The following is a 22,925-nucleotide window of genomic DNA, read 5'->3' on the forward strand; positions in this document are numbered from 1 at the left end:
AACAATGGTCCAGAAAAAAAATCAAAAAGTCAAGAGCTTGAATTTGGGAATATTACAGAAAATATGGAAATGCAGATAGAAGTTCTACCTTCTATCTTAGCAACCCTCCTCCCCAACTTACTACTTTCTCTTCCCAATCTGTTATGAGAAAGCAACAGAAATATTTAGTTATATCATTTATATCATGAGATTCCATTATTTGGACTTCAAGCCAATGGACATTCCTAAATTTCTTGAAGAAGCTACTATGAATATACATTTCAGGAGGCCAGTTACTCATAATGAAGTTTTCACATCCACACAAAGATATCTTGAAATGCTTCAGCTGTGTACTTAGCTCAATGAAGGAAGCAAACTGCAAAGTGAGTTTTGAGTAGACTCCCAGCTTCATCATACGGAATGGAACCCCATTATTTGTCATTACAGTAAGATGCTAGAGAAGTCCTCAGCCTACAGGAGGTCACTCCGTCCCTGACAGACAGACCAGGTATGTCAGCTCAGCTCATCCTTAGTAGTGCATATGTAAAATTGCAAAAGGCTAATTTGAAGAGAAATGGCATAGTAAAGCAAAACATATGTTCAACAATTTAAAAACTAGGAACTAAATTAATTTTTTAAAAGCCCTACCAGCACATTTGGAAGATATTCACTAAGTCTTCAGAACATATTACCCAATGACAAAAAAATTATTAAATTAAACATTATTAATATAAAATTATTAAATATTTCCTAATTTAAGCTTGTTACTCTTATTCTCAAAGAATGTTTTTAAAGTAAATCTTTATATATATCAAAATTAAAGTACTTTTAGTACTATCTCTTGTTATAAAGATAATATACAAACATGTAGAAAACTCAGAGTATTCAAGAAATATAAAGAAATAAAATCTCAACATCCATAAAATCTCAACACTCATATATATCTACTATTAACATTTTAATGTTCCAGGTACCTTTCTATGCAGATTGCATACATCATACATCCCAGACACATATAATTATGTCAGTGGAATCAGACTATACATGCTAATTTATCTACTTTTCTCTCAAGAATGTTATAGAAATAAATATCAATAAATTTAGAAATGTACCTTTTCCAATAACTAAGTAGTATTATAGTGTGTAGGTATATAATATTTTATATAACCAGCCCTTTATTGACAGTTTTAAATTGTTCCCAGTTTTTCACTATTATATTCAGCATCCTGATGACCACCCTTGTTCACACACCCTTGCACATTTGCATGATTATATATTGGGGATATAGTACCAGACATAGAGTTATCAGAGTATGGGATCTATGCATTTTTAAAAATTTTTTCTAGAGATTTTTCAAATGTTTTCTTTGTTTTTACTGAAGATTTTATTGTAGAAGCACTTGAGATTTACAGAAAAGTTATAAAGATAATATGGAATTGCCTTAAACATCACACCCAGTGTATATCATTACCACTGACATACAATAGTACATTTGTTACAATTAATGAACCAATGTTGATACATTGGTATTAACCAAGATCCTTATTTTACTTAATTTCCTTCATTTTTACTTAACGTACTTTTCTGTTGTGTTCCCAAATCCCATCAAGAATACGATATTACATTTAGCTCTCATGTCTCCTTAGGCTCTTGTAAACTAGGACAATTCCTCAGATTTTTTTTTTTTCTTTTTATAACCTTGCCAGCTTTGAGGAGTACTGACCAGGTATTTTATAGAATGTTCCACAATTGAGGTTTTTCTGAGGTTTTTTTTCTCATGGTTAAACAAGGATTATGGGTTTGGGGGATGAAGACCACAGAGGAAAAGAGTCATATTCATTACATCATATGGAGGGGGTGCATATTAGCAAAATGACTTTTCATTGTTGACCTTGATCGCCTGGCTGAAGTAGTATTTGTCAGGTCTCTACACTAAAGTTACTCCCTCCCTTTTCCACACTATACTCTTCAGAAGCAAAACATTATGTGCAATCCACACACTAAGATTAAGGGAGCGAAGGGTTATGCTTTGAATATTTGAAGAATATTTAAAATTCTTCTATTTGTTTGTTTTCCCCATGTATGTGTTTATTCAAGCACCTCTTATACCAACAGAGAGTAGTTTATGGGTTTTAAACATTTATCTTAATTTCTAGATTGCACTCCAGAGGGCCCCAGTTTACATTCTCACCAGGGGTATATACGTATACACAAGTGTGCTTATTTCCCCACAGCATTAACACTAAGTAAGCATTGTAAATCTTTTTCATTGTTGCCAATAAGAAAAAAGCAATACAGTGGGGCCTTGACTTACGAGTTTAATTCGTTCCATGATGGAGCTCGTTAAGGAGCTTGTTAACTCAAATTACTCTGTCAACTCAAAGCAAAAAATTGGCCTAGAGATGGCTCCTTTCTCGGAAAAACTCGTTAGTCGGGACACTCGTAAGTCAAGGCCCCACTATATGTCATTATTTTGATTTGCATTTCTTTGATGACTAGTATAATTTAACCTGCCTTCATCTATTAATAAGTCATTTTTATTATTTTATTTATGAATTTCCTGGTTATGAGAGTGCCCATTTTATTATTAACTAGAGGCCCAGTGCACAAATTTGTGCACAGGTGGTCCCTCTGGGTGGCCTGCAGGGATTGGTGGAAACCCACAGTCCAATGCCGCCTGAAGCTCCTACCTGCTGCCCCCTCTCATCCCGGCCTCACTGTGCCTGCCATGGGCTCGAGCCCAATCAGTCCCAATTGGGAGAGGCTCGTGCTGCCACAGCAGCACTTGCCAGCCATGAGCCCTGCATCTGGTTCCCTCCCAAGGGGAGTAGCCTATGGGAGCCAGCTTAAACAGGCTCTCCAACATCCCCTGAGGGGTCACGGATTAGGAGAGGGCACAGGCCAGGCTGAGGGACCTTACCAGTGCAAGATCAGCTGGGAAGGGACTGTGGGAGGGCTTTAGGGTGTGTCCAGCCCATCTTGCTCAGTCCTGATTGGCCGGACCCCAGCAGCAAGCTAACCCACCTATCAGAGCATCTGCCCCCTAGTGGTCAGTGCACGTCATAGCGAGTTGTTGAGCAGCCTTAGCATATCATTAGCATATTATACTTTGATTGGTTGTTCAGTTGTTCTGCCATTCAGTCTATTTACATACAACCCTTTTATTATATAAGACTAGAGGCCCAGTGCACAAAAATTTGTGCACTCGGGGGGAAGAGGGATCCCTCAGCCCGGCCTGTGCCCTCTCACAGTCTGGGACCCCTCGGGAGATAACGACCTGCTGGCTTAGGCCTGCTCCCAGGTGGCAGAGGGCAGGCCCAATCCCTAGGTGCAGCCCCTGGTCGTGCTCAGAGCAGGGCCAATTGGGGAATTGGGGCACCGGCCCTGTCATACACAGAGCAGGGTGATCGGGAGGTTGTGATTCCACCCTCAGTCACACTCAGAGTAGGGCCGATTGGGGGGTTGGGGCACCATCCCGTCACACCCAAGGGAGGGTCGATGGGGAGGTTGCGGCGCCACCCCCTGTCATGCACAGAGCAGGGCCCATCAGGGGGGTTGGGGCTCTGTACCCTGTCACGCACAGAGCAGGGCCAATCAGGGGGTTGGGGCACAGCCCCCTGTCACCCACAGAGCAGGGCCGATCAGGGGGTTGGGGTGCCGCCACTCTCACACTCAGGGCAGGGCCGATGGAAAGGTTATGGCTCTACCCCGTCACACACAGAGCAGGGCCGATCAGGGGGTTTGGGCGCTGTCCCCTGTCAAGCTGATCCCGGTGCCAGGAGACCTCGCGGCTCCGCTGATCCCTGTGCTGGGAGGCATATTACCCTTTTACTATATAGGGTAGAGGCCTGGTGCACGGGTGGGTGCTGGCTGGTTTGCCCTGAAGGGTGTCCTGGATCAGGGTGGGGGTCCCCACTGGGGTGCCTGGCCAGCCTGGTTGAGGGGATGATGGCTGTTTGCAGCTGGTCACACACCCTTCAGGGTGGGGGTCCCCACTGGGGTGGCCTGGCCAGTCTGGGTGAGGAGCTGAGGGCTGTTTTCAGGCTGGGGGTGACTGAAGCTCCCAACTGCTCCTTTTTTTCTTTTTTTTTATTCTGGGCTGCCGGGAGCCGGTCCATCCTTGCTGTTTCAAGGGACCTGGCATATATGGGATACAGTTCTTAATATGTTTGCTCACCTTCTTGGTGCTGTGTTTTAACCAAGGTCACCTCTCTGAGAAAGGTTGTTTCCCCAGGTAGGGATTTTTCCCTGAAGTCAGGGAGGGGATGCCTCTCCTAGAAAGGTTGTTTCCCCAGGTAGGAATTTTTCCCTGAAGTCAGGGAGGGGATGCCTCTCCTAGAAAGGTTGTTTCCCCAGGTAGGAATTTTTCCCTGAAGTCAGGGAGGGGAGGAAACTCCTTAACTAAGTGCCAGGCGGGTAGTTAATCACTACAAACAATCATGCTTAAGCTACATAATCTTTACTCCCTGGAATGGAGATAAGAAACGCCCTAACCTTTGTAATAGAGATTGACAGGATTAAAATGAACTGGTATAAATACAGATGTAATAAGACAGCAAAACACAGAACTAAGAAGACAGGGCTTGGAAGACAGGACCAAGAGAGACAGAGCCTAGGCACAACCTACACAGAACGTTCTCTAGAGACAGAAGAACTTCGCTGGCGAGAGCATGCCGTAGGATCCTGGAGAGGGACTGGCCTCGGAGCCTAGAGACAGAGCCTAGCGGGAGAACATGGCAAGGGATCCTGGACTGAACCTGACTACAGAGATTGGCAGGAGAACCTGACTGGAACCTGGACACTGAACCTGACTGGAGAGCCTGGACAGAACCTGGCTGGAGAACCTAGCGAGGGAACATGGCTACAGAACCTCGCTGGAAATCCGAAGCAGAACCTCTCTGGAGATCCGGGCTAGAGATCCTGGCTAGGTTGCTGATCAACTGAACGCTGTCTCCGTGCCCTTCCTTCTTCGCCGACTCCGTCCACACCTTTGGGGACCCCTGGACCTGCTGGGGTTGGACCCCGGCACTGGGCCAGCTTTAGCTTTGAGGCTTGGCTCCAGCTCTTAGGCCTCTGCTGCTGAAAGTAGGTTTCTGGCCTTTGCTTACAATGTTGCGATCCTGCTGGCTGAAGCCGGGCAGGTTTCTGGGGTTTTGTTTAGCTTCTATGTTTGTTACATAGTTGCTTGCAGCTCAGAGGCCTGCAGCGGCAGGCGGGGAACGTTGGAGTCCTCCGCCACTGAAGCAAGCAAGCCTCATGTTAGTTTCAAGCTGCCTGGCTGCCGGCCGCCATCTTGGCTGACAGTTAATTTGGATATTGCCCTGATTAGCCAATGGGAAGGGTAGTGGTCGTAAGCCAATTACCATGTTTCTCTTTTATTAGATAGGATTATTATATAGAATGAAGCATTTGTCCTTTTTACATAATCAGAGGGGCATTCTTTATTAGAATATTAAAATTTATCTATCATTCATGTTGCATATATTTTCCTTTTATGGGATTTGACTTTCAACCTTGTTTATAATGTAGGGGGTTTTTTTATGCCCAATAGGTTCAGTATTTTTATGTAGCTAAAATTATCAATCATTTTAATAATTTCTTACTTTTATGCCAAGTTAAACATGTCTTTCTCCACTCCAAATATTCTAACATGTTCACTCACATTTCCTTTTTTGTACTTTAATTATTTCAGTTTTTGTAATTTTATCTTTTATTAATCTGAAATTTATTTTATAGTAAGATAGAGATACAGTTTTTTCCCAAGAAATAGCTAGGTGGTGGTACCAAAACTATATGTTAAATAGTGTAATTGATTTACGTGTCATGCTACCTTTATCATACACTAAATTTTTCCTTTTATTTTTCTGTATTCTACTCCCTACCACTGATTAATCTTGCCTCACAGTACCAAACTACTTAGAGTACTATGGCTTTAGAATCTATTTAAACACCTGTCAAAGCAAGATCTCCTGTGAAATTTTTCTGATGTATGATTTTGGTAATCTTATACATTTATCCTTCTGTAAAAACACATAAAACATTTAAAACATAACATGAATAATACTTTAAAATTGTGCTTTATAGTTTACATAGCACTTTGACATATATTATCTAACCTTCAACTCATAACAGCCATATGAATTAATAAATCATTTTTATAGGCCAGTAAGCAAAGGTTGTGAGATTAAGAAACATCAAAGGCCATTCAACTGGAAAGTTGTAGAACCAGAATTTAAACCAAGGTCTCCTGACCACAAATCCAAGAATCATATAATTTCCCATTGGTAACATCAGTACCCTCATTATCCTTGTCCCATAGACAACATTGTTCTACTTAATGAGCAGTGAACTAGTCCTGGAACCTTCTATTATATTAAGCAATTCACTTCGCTTTTCTGGTTCTGTTTACTCATAAGTAAAATAAATGTGTTGGGCTAGATGATTTTTATAGTACTTTCTAATACAAAAAGCCTATGATTTTGTGATTTCCATGAGAGATATTTGTGCCACCCATTCACCTGTTTTTCTTATCCGACCTTTCTGGCCACTCCTCTATGTCCTTTACAGGCTCATGCTCCTCTACACGGCCATTTAATGTTGAATTCCCCAAGGCTTTGGCCTATTCCCTCCTCTCTTCTCACACTGTTTTCTATCTCTAGATAATCTCATCTATGAGCGTGACTTCAACCAAAATGTATACTAGTGACTCACTCTATCTCCAGCCCAGACTTTTCTTTTGTACTTCAGAACTTTTCACCCATTTGCCAGCTTGATATCTCTACTTGACATTTTTTTTTAAAAAAAATATCAAATATATTATGTCCCAAAACCAAATCTATGATCTTTTCACGCCATCCTAGCCTTCTTCTAACAATCCTAGCCACATTAATGATAATGTCATTTACTCAGTTTTCAAACCAAAAACTTAGAATTCACCCTTGACATACTGCTCTCCGTCATTCCAAATATCAAATTCATTACCAATTCTTGTAGGTTTTATCCCACATTATTTTTCAAATCCATTCATATCTCTCCTCTGTGCTACCACCACATGCATCCAAGCCATCACCTCTACTCTAGAGTACTAAAATAGCACCATAACTAATTGGCATTATTTCTTCCCTAAGAAATAACACATCCAGAGATACTGTTCTCAAATTGCAATCTGATTATATTTTCCTCTTACTTAAAAAATGTCAGTGACTTCCCATTATTTAAGATAATGCTGCATGGTCTGGCCTTTCCTATCACACTAGCCCCTTTGCTCTCTATGCTGCATGCTCACACTGGCCTTCTTTTATTCTTTAAACACAACCTATTTGTTCCCACTGCAGAACTTTGCATGTACCATTCACTCCACCTGTGAAGTTTTCCATCCTCTTCAACCAGCTAACTGAGAAAATGCGAGTCTCGTTCTTAAAAATGGCCAAGGCCTCTCTAGAAAAGACATTATCATTTTGTCAAACAGCTGGTTGGTTTGACATCTGCCTATAGAAATGGATATTGAAAAAGTAAATACAAGATGGTGTAATAGAGATTGCATAAACTTTACAATTTAAAGAATTGGCTTCAAAATCTGGCTTACTGTAGCATTCAGCATGCTACTTTATTCCCCTACCTTCATCTTTTCATATCCAACTCCAACTTGGTGCAACCTCACCATTGGAATGGAATGGAATGGAATCCACTCTCCATTACAAAACCTTACTATATCTGACCTTGCAATATGGGGGAACTGTTCCAGTCCTAGAACCACTCCTCATTCACTGTAAAGCTAAACTTCAAGAGGGCCATCCTTGCTGGGACTGAGCAATGATTCAGGGAGATAAGTAGGGCAGGTCAGGAAATTACCAACCGATGCTAAAAATACCTGATGCTTACATATTAATTAGAAATATCAAGGAAAAGGCTGCCTTTTGCTTTTTTCTCCCCTTCTCTTCAAGATCTCCATTGCTACCCATTTTAATCTGGTTTTAACTTTTAAAAGCAGTTGTTAAAATGATTACACAATATAAGTTGTATCAATGGACTTCCCTAATGTTGGCTTGCCACCAAATCACATAACACGGTCTCTCATTGAGTAAAGCATCTAGTGTGTTTAGAATGTCCTCTGGTGAGACACATCTTATCCGCTATCATCTTTGTGCAACAAATGAAAAAAATGAGCCTGCATCAAAAGGTTATATAACCTGCCTAAATCAATCCCATGTATTCTGAAATGGAATGGAACTAAACTGAGCTGAACTAGTTACTCAGTCCCTATTATCTAATGTACGTAAGTCTCATGTTGCAAGGTTGGGAGCAAAGATTAAGGAGAAGAACTGTAATTACAGAGGGTTTCCTCCCCCCTTTATTTCTACAGATTACTACAACATTCAAAAAATCAGATTTAAGAAATCAGTTCGTCCGAGCTCATGTTGTCAAACTGAGGTAAGTGGAACAATATCAAAAAGTATGGAAACTTGGATGCAATTTGGCCCATTTGACTTTTATTCACAGCATGAATAATGAATGAAACTTTCACAGAATTCAATGCAATATTATGAGAATAGTATCATAAGCAATTTAAAAAACAATGCCAAAACAAAAACAAAACATGTCAGATATGACCTATTTATCTACTAATATAAATAACTACATTTAATTTTGGGTAGGAAAAAGAGAAAGGGTTGGAGAGAGATATGGGTGAAGGTAAGGTAACAGGGCTGTCCTGTTGTATAAATCCAGTGGCTATCATTCACAATGCAGTCTATGTAAACAGGGCCCCCTCGAGTTATGCAGTGCTGTGGTCCTGGCCTTATACATCCAAGATCGGAACACTACAGCCAACATCAAAAGTGGCTTTGGGTTTTTGATTGCCTGGAATGCTGTAATATAAAGATGCTGTGGCAAATGCAAGCATGTCTGTCATGAATTAATAACAGGGGGAGTAGCAGCATGCATGCTAGCTATTTGCTATTCCTGCCTTAATTCAATGTATACCTATTTACATGATGTGATAAGACAAGCATTCACAACTAAAATAGTCACCCTTCACTAACCCTACCACAAATGCCTCAAATGCCCACATTGCTCACTTCTACAAGCAACGTGCAAACATTCTTTGAAAGGAGAATGATTCTGTTCTTTCTCAAATACTAATACTACAAGAAAATTAATTTTTCTTATTCTCTGTAGAGTCACCTAATTAGAAGCCATGGAGATAGAGCTCTGGACAGATAAATTTTGTTGAGAGTTACAGGAGTGGGCAGAATCCATGAAAAAAGTATTTTCCAAAATGCACTTCAGTGCACATTTGCCTTAGTACCTTCTTGTGAAAGTCTCTGTATTAGCCACCAGCTCTCAAAACATGTAGGACTGAATGAGCTATCTGTATTTTCTCTCCCTTTATTCACTTACGCTTAGCTGAACCTTTTTCCAAATCTGAACCTATCATCTCTCCTTCACTAAATGTTACTCTTCTAGTGTTGCTTACCTCTATTAATGGCAAAAGCTTTAACCTAGTTGCTCAACAAATAAATATGAGTCATTTTTAATTTCTGTCTTTCCTTCAATCCACATTATGTATGTATTTATATATATACTAGAAGCCCAGTGCATGAATTCATGCATGATGGGGTCCCTCTGGGTGGCCTGCAGGGATTGAGCCACAACCCACAGTCCAATGCCACCTGCAGCTCCAACCTGCATCTCCCATTCATCCCGGCCCCACTGTGCCTGCTGTGGACTCGCACCCAATCAGTCCCCATCACGCTGCCACAGCAGCACTCACCAGCCATGAGCCCTGTGTCAGGAGCCCTCCCAAGGGGAGTGGCCTGCGGGATCGGGCTGAAACTGGCTCTCCAACATCCCCTGAGGGATCCCAGATTGTGAGAGGGTTCAGGCCAGATTGAGGGACCCCATCGGTTCATGATCAGGCCGGGGAGGGGCAGGGGAAGGATCCAGGGCATGTCCAGACCATTTAACTCAGTCTTGATGGGCCAGACCCCAGCAGCAAGGTAACCTACTGGTCAGAGCATCTGCCCCCTGGTGGTAAGTGCACGTCATAGCAAGCAGTTGAGCAGCCTGAGCATATCATTAGCATATTATGCTTTGATTGGTTGTTCGGTTGTTCTGTCATTCAGTCTATTTGCATATTACCCTTTTATTATATAGGATGTGTGTGTGTGTGTGTATGTGTGTGTATATATATATTAATACATATATAAATAAAAATCTCTTTGAGACATTTTATTTATACATGTAGTAAAAATTTACTAAACCTTTATCTGACTTCTTCCTACCATCTTCATCTCTGAGCTTATCTTTTAATACTTTCCACTCTGCTCTTTACTCCACTAGACTTCTTTCAGTTCTTCACTCTTCTTAACTCAGACCTTTATATAAGCTATTCCCTCTGCCTGAAATACACACACACACACACACACACACACACACACACACTTTTCCCCCTATCCCTTCTGTATTAAAATATAGTGTGTTAATGGAGAATTTGAGCTACAGAAAGCAAACACATCAGGAAATGATTACCCTTGAAAAGCCAGTTTTTATTCACAATTCCCAAGATGAAGTGACATGACTCTTTGATAGGGTTGTTATGAAGATCAAATAAATGATTAAGTATAAAACACTGTCCTGTGTGAGCAGCTATTTACATGTTTATCTTTCACTAAGGATCCCTTTCCTTTGAATTGCACGTTTATATATTTTCTACTTTTTCTCTTGTTAGTCTTTTCTTACTGATTTGTAGAATTCCATATTTATAGTAGGTACCAATCATTTGTCGCTTTCTGAGTTGCAAATATATTGTCCTTGTCTGTGGCAGATAATTATCATAATTATCCATTTTTAAAAATATCTTTATGGTTTTCAGGCAAAAAGGCAGTGGTGTGATGGCAGATACTGTTATGAAATTTAAATTCTCTAGAAATAACAATGCAGCATCAATGAAAAGCAGAATTGAGTCTGTTTTACATCAAATACTGAATAACTTTGGAAACTTGGAAATAAACCCTCCGACTGATGTAGAAGGCAAGTACCTTGTTTTTTTACCATTTTATTTCAATATATCCCTCAATGTAACTAACCCATGTTTTAAATTAATGAGAAACTGGCCTTTCCCCCCCCCCCCCCCGCCGGAGTTAAAATTTGTGAAAACAATATATTATGAATCTAGGTACAATATGTAGCCCTCTAATATGAAACATTTTAAAGTTTAAAGAATCATCTAGAATTCATATAGTAAATTTCATTTATTAAAAATTCTCTATTAATTTTCCCTTTCAATACTCCTTATGAGGAATGTTGTCAGGTGTTCAATTGCATGTATGTTACAGGAATGATAAATAGCTTCTCAAAGTCAGAGACCCATTTAATGACCCCACTCAGAACAGAGCATGCAGCTGTAAGATTTCTAGTAAATACTTGTAGAATAAAGAAGGAAATTTGGCAATATCTTTATATCCTTTCTGAAAATTATCTCTACTTCTGCCTTTCTTGAATCTATGTCTATTTTCTTCATCCCAATTGCTACCTCTCTAGTTCAAGCCAACATCATCTCTCATTTGAACTTTTGCACCAGCCTTCATACTGCTTTTCTTATATATTTTTCTTGGCCCCTTCCAATCTATTTTCTACAAATTCATTAAGGAAATGTTTTACAATACACATGATTTTGCTTACAAGCCTCCCACAGCTTCCCACAAAACACACACACACACACACACACACACACACAGACACATTTAAGTGGAATACCATATTTTCTGGTTTGCCCAGGACAGTCTCAGTTCATGCCAGTTATTCCAAGAACCATGATAATTATTGCCCCCTAAATGTCCTGGTTTGGACAATAAAGGATATAGCCACTTCATCTAAAGCACTGCATGATTTGGTTCATACTTACCCCTCCAGCCTCGTATTATACCACTCTCATCCTCATTCTGGCCACACTTTCATTTTCTCCAACTGACAGGCTCCCCTCTTCTCTTCCTGCTTCAGGGCCTTTGCACACATTGCTCCCATTTGTTATAATGCTGCCTAGATCACCCCTGAGCATCTGTCAGTTTTCATCAGAATTATTACTTTCTAATGTAAACCTTTTCTAACTTCCGTTACTAAACTACCTACCCTTGTCACAGACTCTTTCATTTACCTTCATAGTATTTCTCTCAAAGAAAACCACAAAATTATTTATGTGATTTTTGTACTGTTTATCTTCATCCTCTTCTGTAAGTTTCCTAAAGGCAAGAACTAGTCTGCCTTGTTGATCCTACTGTCCTTCTACTACTCAGTATCTAGTATAATAGATACTCCATTAATATTTGTTGCATGACTAAAGGAAAGGAATTACTTAGTACATGCATAAAATTTAAGGACACTCCTCCAACTTTGTCTTATAACACGTTTAATAAACCATGATTCTCTCACAATAAATTCAAGATTAAAGGACTTTGGTGGCTCCCACACTGGACTGCTATTTAATCTGGATTTTACCAACAGAGAGGAAAGCAATTTGAAATCTGTTGGTAAACAATCATTGCACCAGGACCACAAAGTTTTCTCCCCAGTCCCTCCAAGCCCTCCCAGTCCTACCTTGGACTCCCATTTCCTCTGCCAGCAAGTAAAGAGTTAATCCTTGGCACAGAACAGACCTCCAAGACACTGCTCCAGTTCCATGGCTGGTCATGTCCTTTCTGACTGTCTGACACTCAGACACTACAGTTTGTTTAATCCTCACAACAATCCTATCTTATATTTTTATTGTTAACACTCAGAAAAGCTAGATAATTGAGTCAACATGTAGGGGCGTCAGGAATTGAAGCCAATTCTCTCTTATTCTAAGGAGGAAAAGCAATGGTCAGCTCTTTTTATTTTTGTTGCCTCTAAAAAGGATTTTTAGCTCCTCTGACACACAGCAGATAAGATACCAAAGCCCTGTGTAACTACTGGCAGCCAATAAATTTGCACAGATTTATTTTAGAGATCATGATAAGCCTGTCTGAGTTTAGATTTAGCTTATAGGAAATATGAAGCTGATTTCAATCAGAGAAGAATATGACCTGATATACATTTTTAGAAAAATCAGCGTGGTAAAATAGAGATGGGTGCACGCAAAGTGCAAAGGAACCCAGTTTGAAGGTTATTTTAAGAGTATAGGTGTCAAATGACGAAAGCATGAACTAATGCAATAGCCAAAGGGATGGAGAGAATGGGGCTAATTCAAAGGAAAATTAGAAGCTAGAAGGTACAAAATGTGGAAACCAATTAGATGTGAAAATTACAAGAAAGAAATAGTTAAACGGCCATTCCAGATGTCTAGCCATTGGTGGAAGTGATGTCATTACTAAATGAGGAGCCGAGGAATCTGTATTTTAGCAGCTGTCCAAGTGTTTCTGACTATGGGTGTCTGAGGGCTAACCTTTAAGAAATTACAATAAAATTACACACAGTTTTTAATGTACTAATCTCAGTCTTTTTGTTTTTTGACACCAGCTATTGATGACCAGGAAGCAGTAAATATGTTCAATCAAGGTAACTTTTAAAATTATTCTGTAAATATGATTTACCAGAATATACAGAGTAAGTGGTCAAGTCAGTTGTGCCCTTTGCCAAGGCAGCGTCTATTGAGGTGATACCTTTATTCTTAGTTCACTCACGTGGGATGTTGAGATAAGACACTGCTGATTCCATTGGTGATAGAGTGCTATTCAGGTTTCCCCTCCTTGAGGAAAGAAGCTGTAGCAGTGGAATTCCTCCCAATCTGTAACAAGTGTGGCCTCTTGAAAAATTTCTTGGCAGCTTTGGAAAGCTTTTCCTGCCCTGGTCCTATGGTGGCATTTCTATAGAATTGTAATTTATGTTGGGTGATATCGTTTATATGGCTTCTCCTAACTACCAGAATAGTGTGCTTTGTTGTGGAATTATGTTAATTATAAAGTATAAATTTTTTAAAATTATAAAATGTGCTTCCAGTTTTATGTTGATAACCTAAAGGACAAGTCACTACTTTCCACTCTCATTCTGTATATTCTCTGGCTAGGATAGCTGAAATATCAACAGCAGTTTTCTGATGATAAAATGTAGTCAGAAAGTAATTTAATATACCTCAATAGCTGGCCTATTTCACGTATTTAAATGATGTTATAAGATAATGCTACTCTATGGGTGTTGTTCAACTTTATTATATATTTAATGCATGCTTCTTCATTTTAGTGAAAATGTGCTTAAGTAAATTTCTAGAGGATTTGGTTGGCGGTACAACAAAGGAATATATGTTCCATGTATATTCTTTAAAAAATATATATATATATTGATTTCAGAGAGAAAGGGAGAGGGAGAGATAGAAACATCAATGATGAGAGAGAATCATTGATCGGCTGCCTCCTGCATGCCTCCTACTGGGGACCGAGCCCACAACTCCAGGCATGTGTCCTTGACCAGAATCAAACCTGGGACCTTTCAGTCTGCAGGCTGACGCTCTATGCACTGAGCCAAACCAGCTAGGGCTCCATGTATATTCTTTTTTAAAAATATATATATATTATTGATTTTTTACAGAGAGGAAGGGAGAGGGTTAGAGAGTTAGAAACATCGATGAGAGAGAAACATCGATCAGTTGCCTCCTGCACACTCCCCACCGGGGTTGTGCCCGCAACCAAGGTACATGCCCTTGACCAGAATCGAACCTGGGACCCTTCAGTCCGCAGTCCGTGTATATTCTTAATAGAAGTCTAGACCTTTTCTATCTGAGAAGTCTGTTACAAAAAAAAAAAAAAAGAAAGAAAAGCCTTTGGATGGTTGTCATATTGAAGCAGTATCACTACCTTAGAGCTGGTCCAGCAATAGAAATCGGTGGTGGTGATTTACCTCTAATTTCTTAGTAATAAACCAGAGGAAGTAAATCATGCAAATGGGAATTGAGAGGAACTGAGTGACTGGCCAACCCCAGCCCACTTTAGCTTTGGCCATTGCAGTGATCATGGGCTCTCTTAAGATTTTTATTTGTTTACTAGAGGCCCAGCGCACGATTAAATCATGCGTGTGTAGGGTCCCCTAGGCCTAGCCTGCCATCATGGCCATGTCCACTGCCCCTAACACCTTGCATGCTCTGCGGACGCTGCCGCCCTTGCCCTCCACCAGATGCCAGGTTCTCACCTTCCCTGGGCCTGGCGTTCACCCACTTGGAGGATGCTTGTAGGCAGCAGCCCCATTGTGGAGCCGCTTTCGGCGCCCTCCCCTTTGGCCATGACCAGGGGGCCACACAATCTGGTATCGGGATGCCGGGATGTCCTTCTGCTCCGTCTGGGCTCAGGTAGTAACTGCGGCCGCCACCACAGTCACCACGCAAGAGTAAAGCCGGCAGGCCAGTGGCACACACAAGTGCACACTCCCTTACACTCCCCCTTGCACCTCTCAAAGGTTAGCCCCACCCTGTCAAATCCAGCCAATCCAGGAGCCCTGCTGCCTCACCTCCAGCCAATCCACTCGCCCACTGGCCTCCCCCCACCCCCCACAACTGCCTTCCCAACCACCCTGGAGGCTCTCAATCTTTTGAGCTGAACCTTGCAACACAAAGAAGGCATGGAGGGCCACTTGACACACCAAGTAACTGAAGTCCGAGGCTGAGTGTGAGCGCAGCTCCGCTCTGTTCCCTCCCATGGAGCCTGTCCTATCCCTCTGCGCCAAGTGCTCAGGTCCCGCCCCTCCCTGACATCAAGGGCCTATTCTTCCTGCCCGTCTCCTGCTGCCCTCCACCACCCCCACGCCCCTGCCGCCCACCGTGCCCCAGCCACCCGCAGTGCCCTGGCATCTACCCCTTTGTGGTCAGTGTGTGTCATAGTGACTAGTCATTCCCAGTTGTTCTGTTGTTAGGGTCAATTTGCATATTACCCTTTTATTATGTAGGATAGAGGCATTGTGCACAGGTCGGGGCCGGCTGGTTTGCCCTGCAGGGTGTCCTGGATCAGGGTGGGGGTTCCGCTGGGGTGCCTGGCCAGCCTGGGTGAGGGGCTGATGGCCATTTTCAGGCTGGCCACTCCCTTCAATGACCCAAGCTCCCAGCCTCTCATTTTTTTCCTGGGATTTATTTATCTTCTATAATTGAAACTTTGTAGCCTTGAGCGGAGCCCAGGTCCGGCAACCCAGGCTCCCAGCCCCTCCTTGAGTGGAGGCCATTGCTGGCTGGAAGCAGGTATCTGGGATTTATTTATTTTCTATAATTAAAACTTTATAGCCTTGAGTGGAGCCAAAGGCCAGCCAGGGTAGATGGGAAGCTTGGCTTCCTCCATCACCGGGGGCAACCCAAGCCTCCTGCTCACTCCAGCTCCGTGGCCACCACCATCTTATTTGGGTTAATTTGCATACTTGCTTCTGATTGGCTTGTGGATGTGGCTTGTGGGCATGGCTTGAGCATAGCGGAGGGACAGTTAATTTGCATGTTTCTCTTTTATTATATAGGGTTCAATATGTGATACCATGCAGTAGTTGTTTTTGTCTGGCTCATTGCAGTTAATACAACACATTCAAGGTTCATTAATATTGTTGCAAATGACAGGATGTTTTTCTTTTTAAGGCTAAATATTATACCATTATTCCATTGTGTGTGTGTGTGCACGCGTGTGTACGTGCACACATGCATGTTACATTTTCTTGATCCATTCATCCACAGACAAACACTCAGGTCGTTTCCATACAGCATCAACATCTCCCAGGGATACCCATATTGCAGGTCACAGACAATAGTCTGAGTAGTGAGGCTATAAAGAAGATGGAAATTTCCTAGTGAACCCAACAGTGACCTAGCATGACCAACCCCAGCTCATGAGAAATTCCAGAGAACTCTGAAGCTGTTCCAGAATTTGAAGTGACATATCAATTAAGTTCAGAAATGTTCTCTAAAATTCAGTTTAGAGGCAACAGTAGTCACATAAGTACCCTAAAAATATAGCATATTGATCATGCTTTTAGAAGGGCTAGCATTTCCTGGGAAAGAATACATAAAAGACAGAATACATAAAAGTCATAAATGATGAACTCTTGCAACATCTCCCAAAAGTAAATGAATCATGATATTCCCAGAACACTAATGCCCTTTTCTCATTAGAATGCGGGGCCCATCCAAACCTAATATCATTGTCTGAAGAGAGAGTCGTGGGAGGCACAAAGGCTGGGGAAGGAGACTGGCCATGGCAAGTCAGTCTACAGCTGAATGGCGTGCATCACTGTGGCGGCGTCCTGATCAGTAAGACATGGATCCTGACAGCAGCTCACTGCTTCAGAAGGTGAGTGCACAGCTACCTACACATCTGGAACAACTAGGAGAGGCATATACATGAGGACTCCACCCATACCCTAAGGACTAAACATGATTAGATTGAGTCAGAAATAATTCAATGCAAAAAAATTGAGTATTTTCTTCCTATTCATGATAGCAAAAATATTTTTTCACCTTCAGCTAGCTAATTTATTCCTGTATTTCAGGTAATTGTATATCACCATGGTAAATAGCAAAGATTTATATGTCAGAATGTTTAATTTAAATCTTAGCTGCAAAAGTTAGGAAATTTATCGAACCTCCACAAGCCTCGTTTTTATTTATTTATTTTTTCAAATTAGGGCAAATAGGGACATACTGTTATCTATGTCTTAGTTTTATTGGCAGAATTAAATATACTAATGCAAACATGTTAAATGATAACACAATAGTTTGCTGCAAAAATATTGCACATTATATCATGTAAGCTAATCAACAGACTGATGGCTGATCTCAAACTGCCTATGCCATTAACAGTGTTATCTATTTTAGAAACTAATTAAACAAACACTGCCCTTTCCTCAAGGGAGTCTAAGTTCTAACACAAAAGTAATGACCAATTACTTGGAGTAACATAAATAAATTAGTTTAAACAATTTATAGAGAATTCTTTATTGATGTGAATACAGGTTATCTTATATAATAAAAGATAAACATGCAAATTAACCATCCCTTCGCTATGCTCAAGCCACACCCACCAGCTACGCCCACCAGCCAATGAGGCATGAGTATGCAAATTAACCCAACAAAGATGGCAGGTAATTTGCATACATAGAGCAGAGTAGAAGAGCTGGCAGCTTCAGGGGACATGGCTCCCTTGGTCACTGGAGAGCCGGTGGCTTGGGGGGACATAGATCCCTCAGTCAGGGAACACCCAGAGCGCGGGGAGCACCAGGAATGCTGGGAATCGTAGTTCTGGTAACAAACGGATCTCCTAGACACTAGAGCAGCGGTTCTCAACCTGTGGGTCGCGACCCCTTTGGCGATTGAATGACCCTTTCACAGGGGTCCCCTAATACCATCCTGCATATCAGATATTTACATTACCATTCATAACAGTAGCAGCATTACAGTTATGAAGTAGCAACGAAAATAATTTTATGGTTGGGTCACAACATGAGGAACTGTATTTAAAGGACCAGAAGGTTGAGAACCACTGGACTAGAGCAAAGTGAGCCTGGAGCAAGTTGCTGTTGTAATTGGGTATGGAGAGAAAGCAAAGGTGAGAGACATAAGTAAAATCAGAGTGTCTAGGAAAAATTAAAGGGAAGATATCCTAAAATTTCCAGGAAATCTCCACCAATGGAGCAAAGAAAAAAAAACAAACCTCTATTATTCTGTGAGCAACAAACCAAACTGGATTGGCGGTCTCAGACAATTCGCTCATATGATTGCAAAGACAGACAGAAACTCCTGGATTGGAGAGGGCTCCCCTGAGGGCTCCCAGATTGGAGAGGGTGCAGGTTGGGCTGAGGGACCCCCCTCCACTCCACCACCCCTCCCTCAGTGCACGAATCTTCATGCACTGGGCCCCTAATTGTTAACATAATTAGAGTAATAAACTATAGTAAGATACATAAACTTATTCTATTGTCATAAAGAAAAGGCCCTACTGCTCATAATAGAAGATCTTTAGACTTTTGTGTGACTAAAACCTGCCAGGTTCAGACCTACCTTATCAGTAGGGTATCCTAGACGCAAACACTGTGAAAGAACTAAACTCAAAAAGTTCTCTTAGAAAGTGAGGATGTTCTGAACTCATGTGTCTCTGACTATATCTATTCTCTTCTCAAACTCTTTCAATAACACCTGTCTCAAATCCATCCTCCTTACCACACACGCCCAAAGCACTCCAATTTTAGCATTTCAGGTTTATTTCTCAAAGCACGAGTCTTAAGCGCCAACCAGATTACCTTACTCTCTGCCCCTGGACTCTGCTTACATTTTCCCACTTCAGAGCATTTGCTCAATCTGATTATTCTCTTTGAAATGTTAATATTCCTTCCAAATCTCCATGTCTATTGGAATTCTATAAAATCTTCACTAATTTAAGAAGTCCTTTACAGATTTGATGGTACTGCCTCATACTACAATGCCTGTTTCAAAAGTGTTTATTAAGTTAAGAGGGAGTAACATTTAAAAAGATTAGTACATGTATTCTGAACAAATGTTTTAGGAAACCCCATATTATTCTGAAATTTTCTTATGACTATATTATGACTCAATATATTTTTTACACAATGAATACATTTTAAATTTCTGATAGCAGAACTTTCTGATATCAGGAGTAACCAAATTTCTGATTTAGATCAGCACATTTATTGCTATATATCAGAAAATACAAGTAACAAAATTAACAAAAACATTTCAGTCTTCATTGCCACCTAAAAGGAATGGCATTAATTGATTTTGATCACCCCTCAGTTTAGGAACCAGAAATGCAAATACCTGGACTTAGCAACACGCACTTAGAGTAATCAAGAACGCGATAGAAAGAGTGCAGGATTCTAAGCTGTATTCAGATCCGACCACCAAAAGCTAAGTAAAGGCCACAGTTATAAATGAAAGCCACAAATATAATGAAAGCCACAGTTATAAATATCACCAATGATAACCAAAGAATATCATGATTTTAAAGGCTTGGAACATTTGGGAAAGTTTGTCTCCCCAAATCCTTCCATTCACTACCCTGACATATCCCTGAGAGCTGGCAAACTACATGAACCTTGTATTGGCATCTCCCTGTAGCCTGATTGTCACTGAGAACCCATTAATGAGGATTTGTTTGGGGCAGGACCAATCTTATGTCAAGGGACATAGAAGTGATGAGGCCCTCATAGAAAGGAGTCTTGAATTGTTACCTCCTCTATGAAGTTTTTCCTGATGCTCCTTTCCTTCTCCTACCTTCTTCTCACAAAAATATGCTTATTAACCTTTAACAGTGGTGCCTGTGATTTATGATTATCTCTGTTAGGCTCCTCCTTCATTAGTGTGTAGAGCTGCTCAGTAACACATGGATCCTAACAGCAGCTCACTGCTTCAGAAGGTGAGGCCACAGATACCTACCCATCTGGAACAACTAGGAGAGACATGTACATGAGGACTCCACCCATAATTATGTATATTCTTATTCTCAGAGAGTCATACTATTCATTATACAAAGTAGATACTTAGTAATGGCTTGCTGAATTATAACTAGTGAAAAGAATAGTTATCTTCACTGAGTATTTACTTTGTACCAAGCACTATGCTTGACATAGTTTACTTGTCTGAATTAATGCTTAAAATTGTGTGAGAGGAAATCATCTATCACATTTTATGCATTAAATAAACTGAGAATTAAAGAGTGTAAGTAGCCTTAACCGGTTTGGCTCAGTGGATAGAGCATTAGCCTGCAGACTGAGGGGTCCCAGGTTCAATTCCGGTCAAGGGCATGTACTTTGGTTGCAGGCACATCCCCAGTAGGGGGTGTGCAGGAGGCAGCTGCTCAATGTTTCTCTCTCATCGATGTTTCTAACTCTCTATCCCTCTCCCTTCCTCTCTGTAGAAAATCAATAAAATATATTTTTTTTTAAAAAAGAGTGTAAGTAATTTTCCCTAAATAATATTGCTAATATGTGGCATAGCCAAGATTCAAATCTAAATCTTACTGGTTCTCAAACCATGTTCTTATCCATTTGCTGGAAGAAAAAAAATAAAGGAAGAAATGGAGACAGGGAAGCAAGGAGGCGAAGAGGGAGGAAATACACAAAGAATATATTTTAGAATCTTCACTGAAAGACCCCGATCAAATGAAGTTCAATGTAAAATAATCATGTATTTGCTTGTGAAATATTTTTTCTTTAGAATTTTTAACTAGTATTTACTTTATACAAGCTACTGTGACTTATAAAAGTATTTCCTGGATATATAAGTTTTATTTTCTGTATCAATTCCACTGTCTATATCTAAACTCCACAAAACCATTAAATTATTATTTGGTTTCATTTTTAAAACATATTTTTATTTATTTTAGAAAGAGGGAGTGAGAAACATCAATCGGTTGCCTTCCAATTTGCTGCTTTCCATATGTGCCCAACCTGGGACCAAACCTGCAACCCAGGTATGTGTTCTGGCTGGGAATAGAACCGCCAACCTTTCATTGCACAGAATGCTGCCCAGCCAACTGAGCCACTCCAGCCAGACTACATTTTGTTTTTATTCAACTTTAGGAGCACATTGAGTTAACCCTACAATTTATAGATCCTTATTTTCATCACTCTGTACAAGATCTTTCTCTCATTTTATTTTTCTCCTTTTATATGTGGATCCTACTTCCACTGCCCCCATAGGCCTCACACTGATATTTTACATGTCTTCAAATATACACTTACCTACAAAATGTATAGGGTGTGTGTGTGTGTGTGTGTGTGTGTGTGTGTGTGTGTGTGCGCCCTTCATTTATATAAGTAGCATTGTGCTCATATTATTCCTTATTTTGGGGGCTCAATCCTGGGAATTTTAATCTGCTCCACCATATACTCCACCATATACCTTTATTCAAGTAGGTTGCTCCAACTTCACACACACACACACACACACACACACACACACACACACACCCTCATTTTTGCCTCTCTACAAACCTTCAAGAATTTCTCTGAAATATGTACCCAGAAGTATATGTGCAGTCTGCCAAACAAACTAAAATGAAATGCTTTCCAGAAGTTTACATCTTTACCAGAAATGCAAGAGTTTGAACTTCTCTTCACCGACACCATGTTATTCTCTTCTTAAACTGTTGTCATCCTCATGAATACACATTAGATGCTCATTGCTACATTTTCCATTTCTCAGCTTACTAGTGGGTTTGAGTGTTCTTTTCCATATGTATCTACTAGCTGTTTGACCTTCCCCTTCCATGAACTTCCTATTCACATATTTTGCCCATTTTATAACAGTTTTTCTGCACATTTATTATTGGTTTACAGATTTCTTTCTATATATTCTACAAAAGTTTTAGATATTAAACACTTCAAGTATTTTTTCATGGTTTCTCATCCATCTAGTAAACTTATCAATAGTATACTTAACTTTGATTCCATGAAATTCATCCATTATTAACCTATGGTCTGTGTTTTGGGAGTTTCACTAAGAAATCCAAATTTCTAGATCACAAAGATAATGCCTTAGATTTTTTTTATATTAGTGAATGTTTTCACCTGCCCCCCCCATACACACACACATATTGTACACATGTACACAGAAATCTTCAACAAGCCTCACAGTACAGAAAAATCATTCATTAACTAATAAAAGATGGGGGTCCCTTTTCATAAATACTATTTAAATAGAGCTTTTGGCTAAAGGCAAGGCAAGGAAAGAATACAGATGGAAGAAATGAGTTAAAAATAAAGTAGAGATTCCTTCAGACTTCTTAGTTGTTTGGATAGGAGGATGTAGAAAAAAGAAACATCAATGAAGGCATATCAAAGTATCAGAATATCCTTGCTGAGATTTCACCAACCTAAGATATATTTTCTAAAATCTTTCTGTTTCTTTATTGTGTCAGTGAAGAGTTCAACTCAACTGCTAGCTATGTGATACAGAAATATATAGCAAAGAGGGTTGACCAAACAGTTTCTAGATGGTG

At 40.4% G+C, this 22,925-nt stretch overlaps 1 protein-coding gene across 1 annotated transcript in view; it reads left to right on the forward strand.

Annotated features, from left to right (window-relative positions):
* The window catches only part of TMPRSS11D (transmembrane serine protease 11D), a 50,881-nt gene that overhangs the window by 17,820 nt on the left and 10,136 nt on the right, over positions 1–22,925 (forward strand). The window contains exons 4-7 of the mRNA XM_059682316.1: positions 8,342–8,409; positions 10,853–11,010; positions 13,474–13,512; positions 17,084–17,261. Of these exons, the coding sequence (XP_059538299.1) occupies positions 8,342–8,409; positions 10,853–11,010; positions 13,474–13,512; positions 17,084–17,261 (443 nt within the window). The remainder of the gene's footprint in view (positions 1–8,341; positions 8,410–10,852; positions 11,011–13,473; positions 13,513–17,083; positions 17,262–22,925) is intronic.

The sequence above is a fragment of the Myotis daubentonii genome, chromosome 1 (assembly GCF_963259705.1).
Source record: "Myotis daubentonii chromosome 1, mMyoDau2.1, whole genome shotgun sequence".
In the NCBI taxonomy this organism is placed as follows: domain Eukaryota; kingdom Metazoa; phylum Chordata; class Mammalia; order Chiroptera; family Vespertilionidae; genus Myotis; species Myotis daubentonii.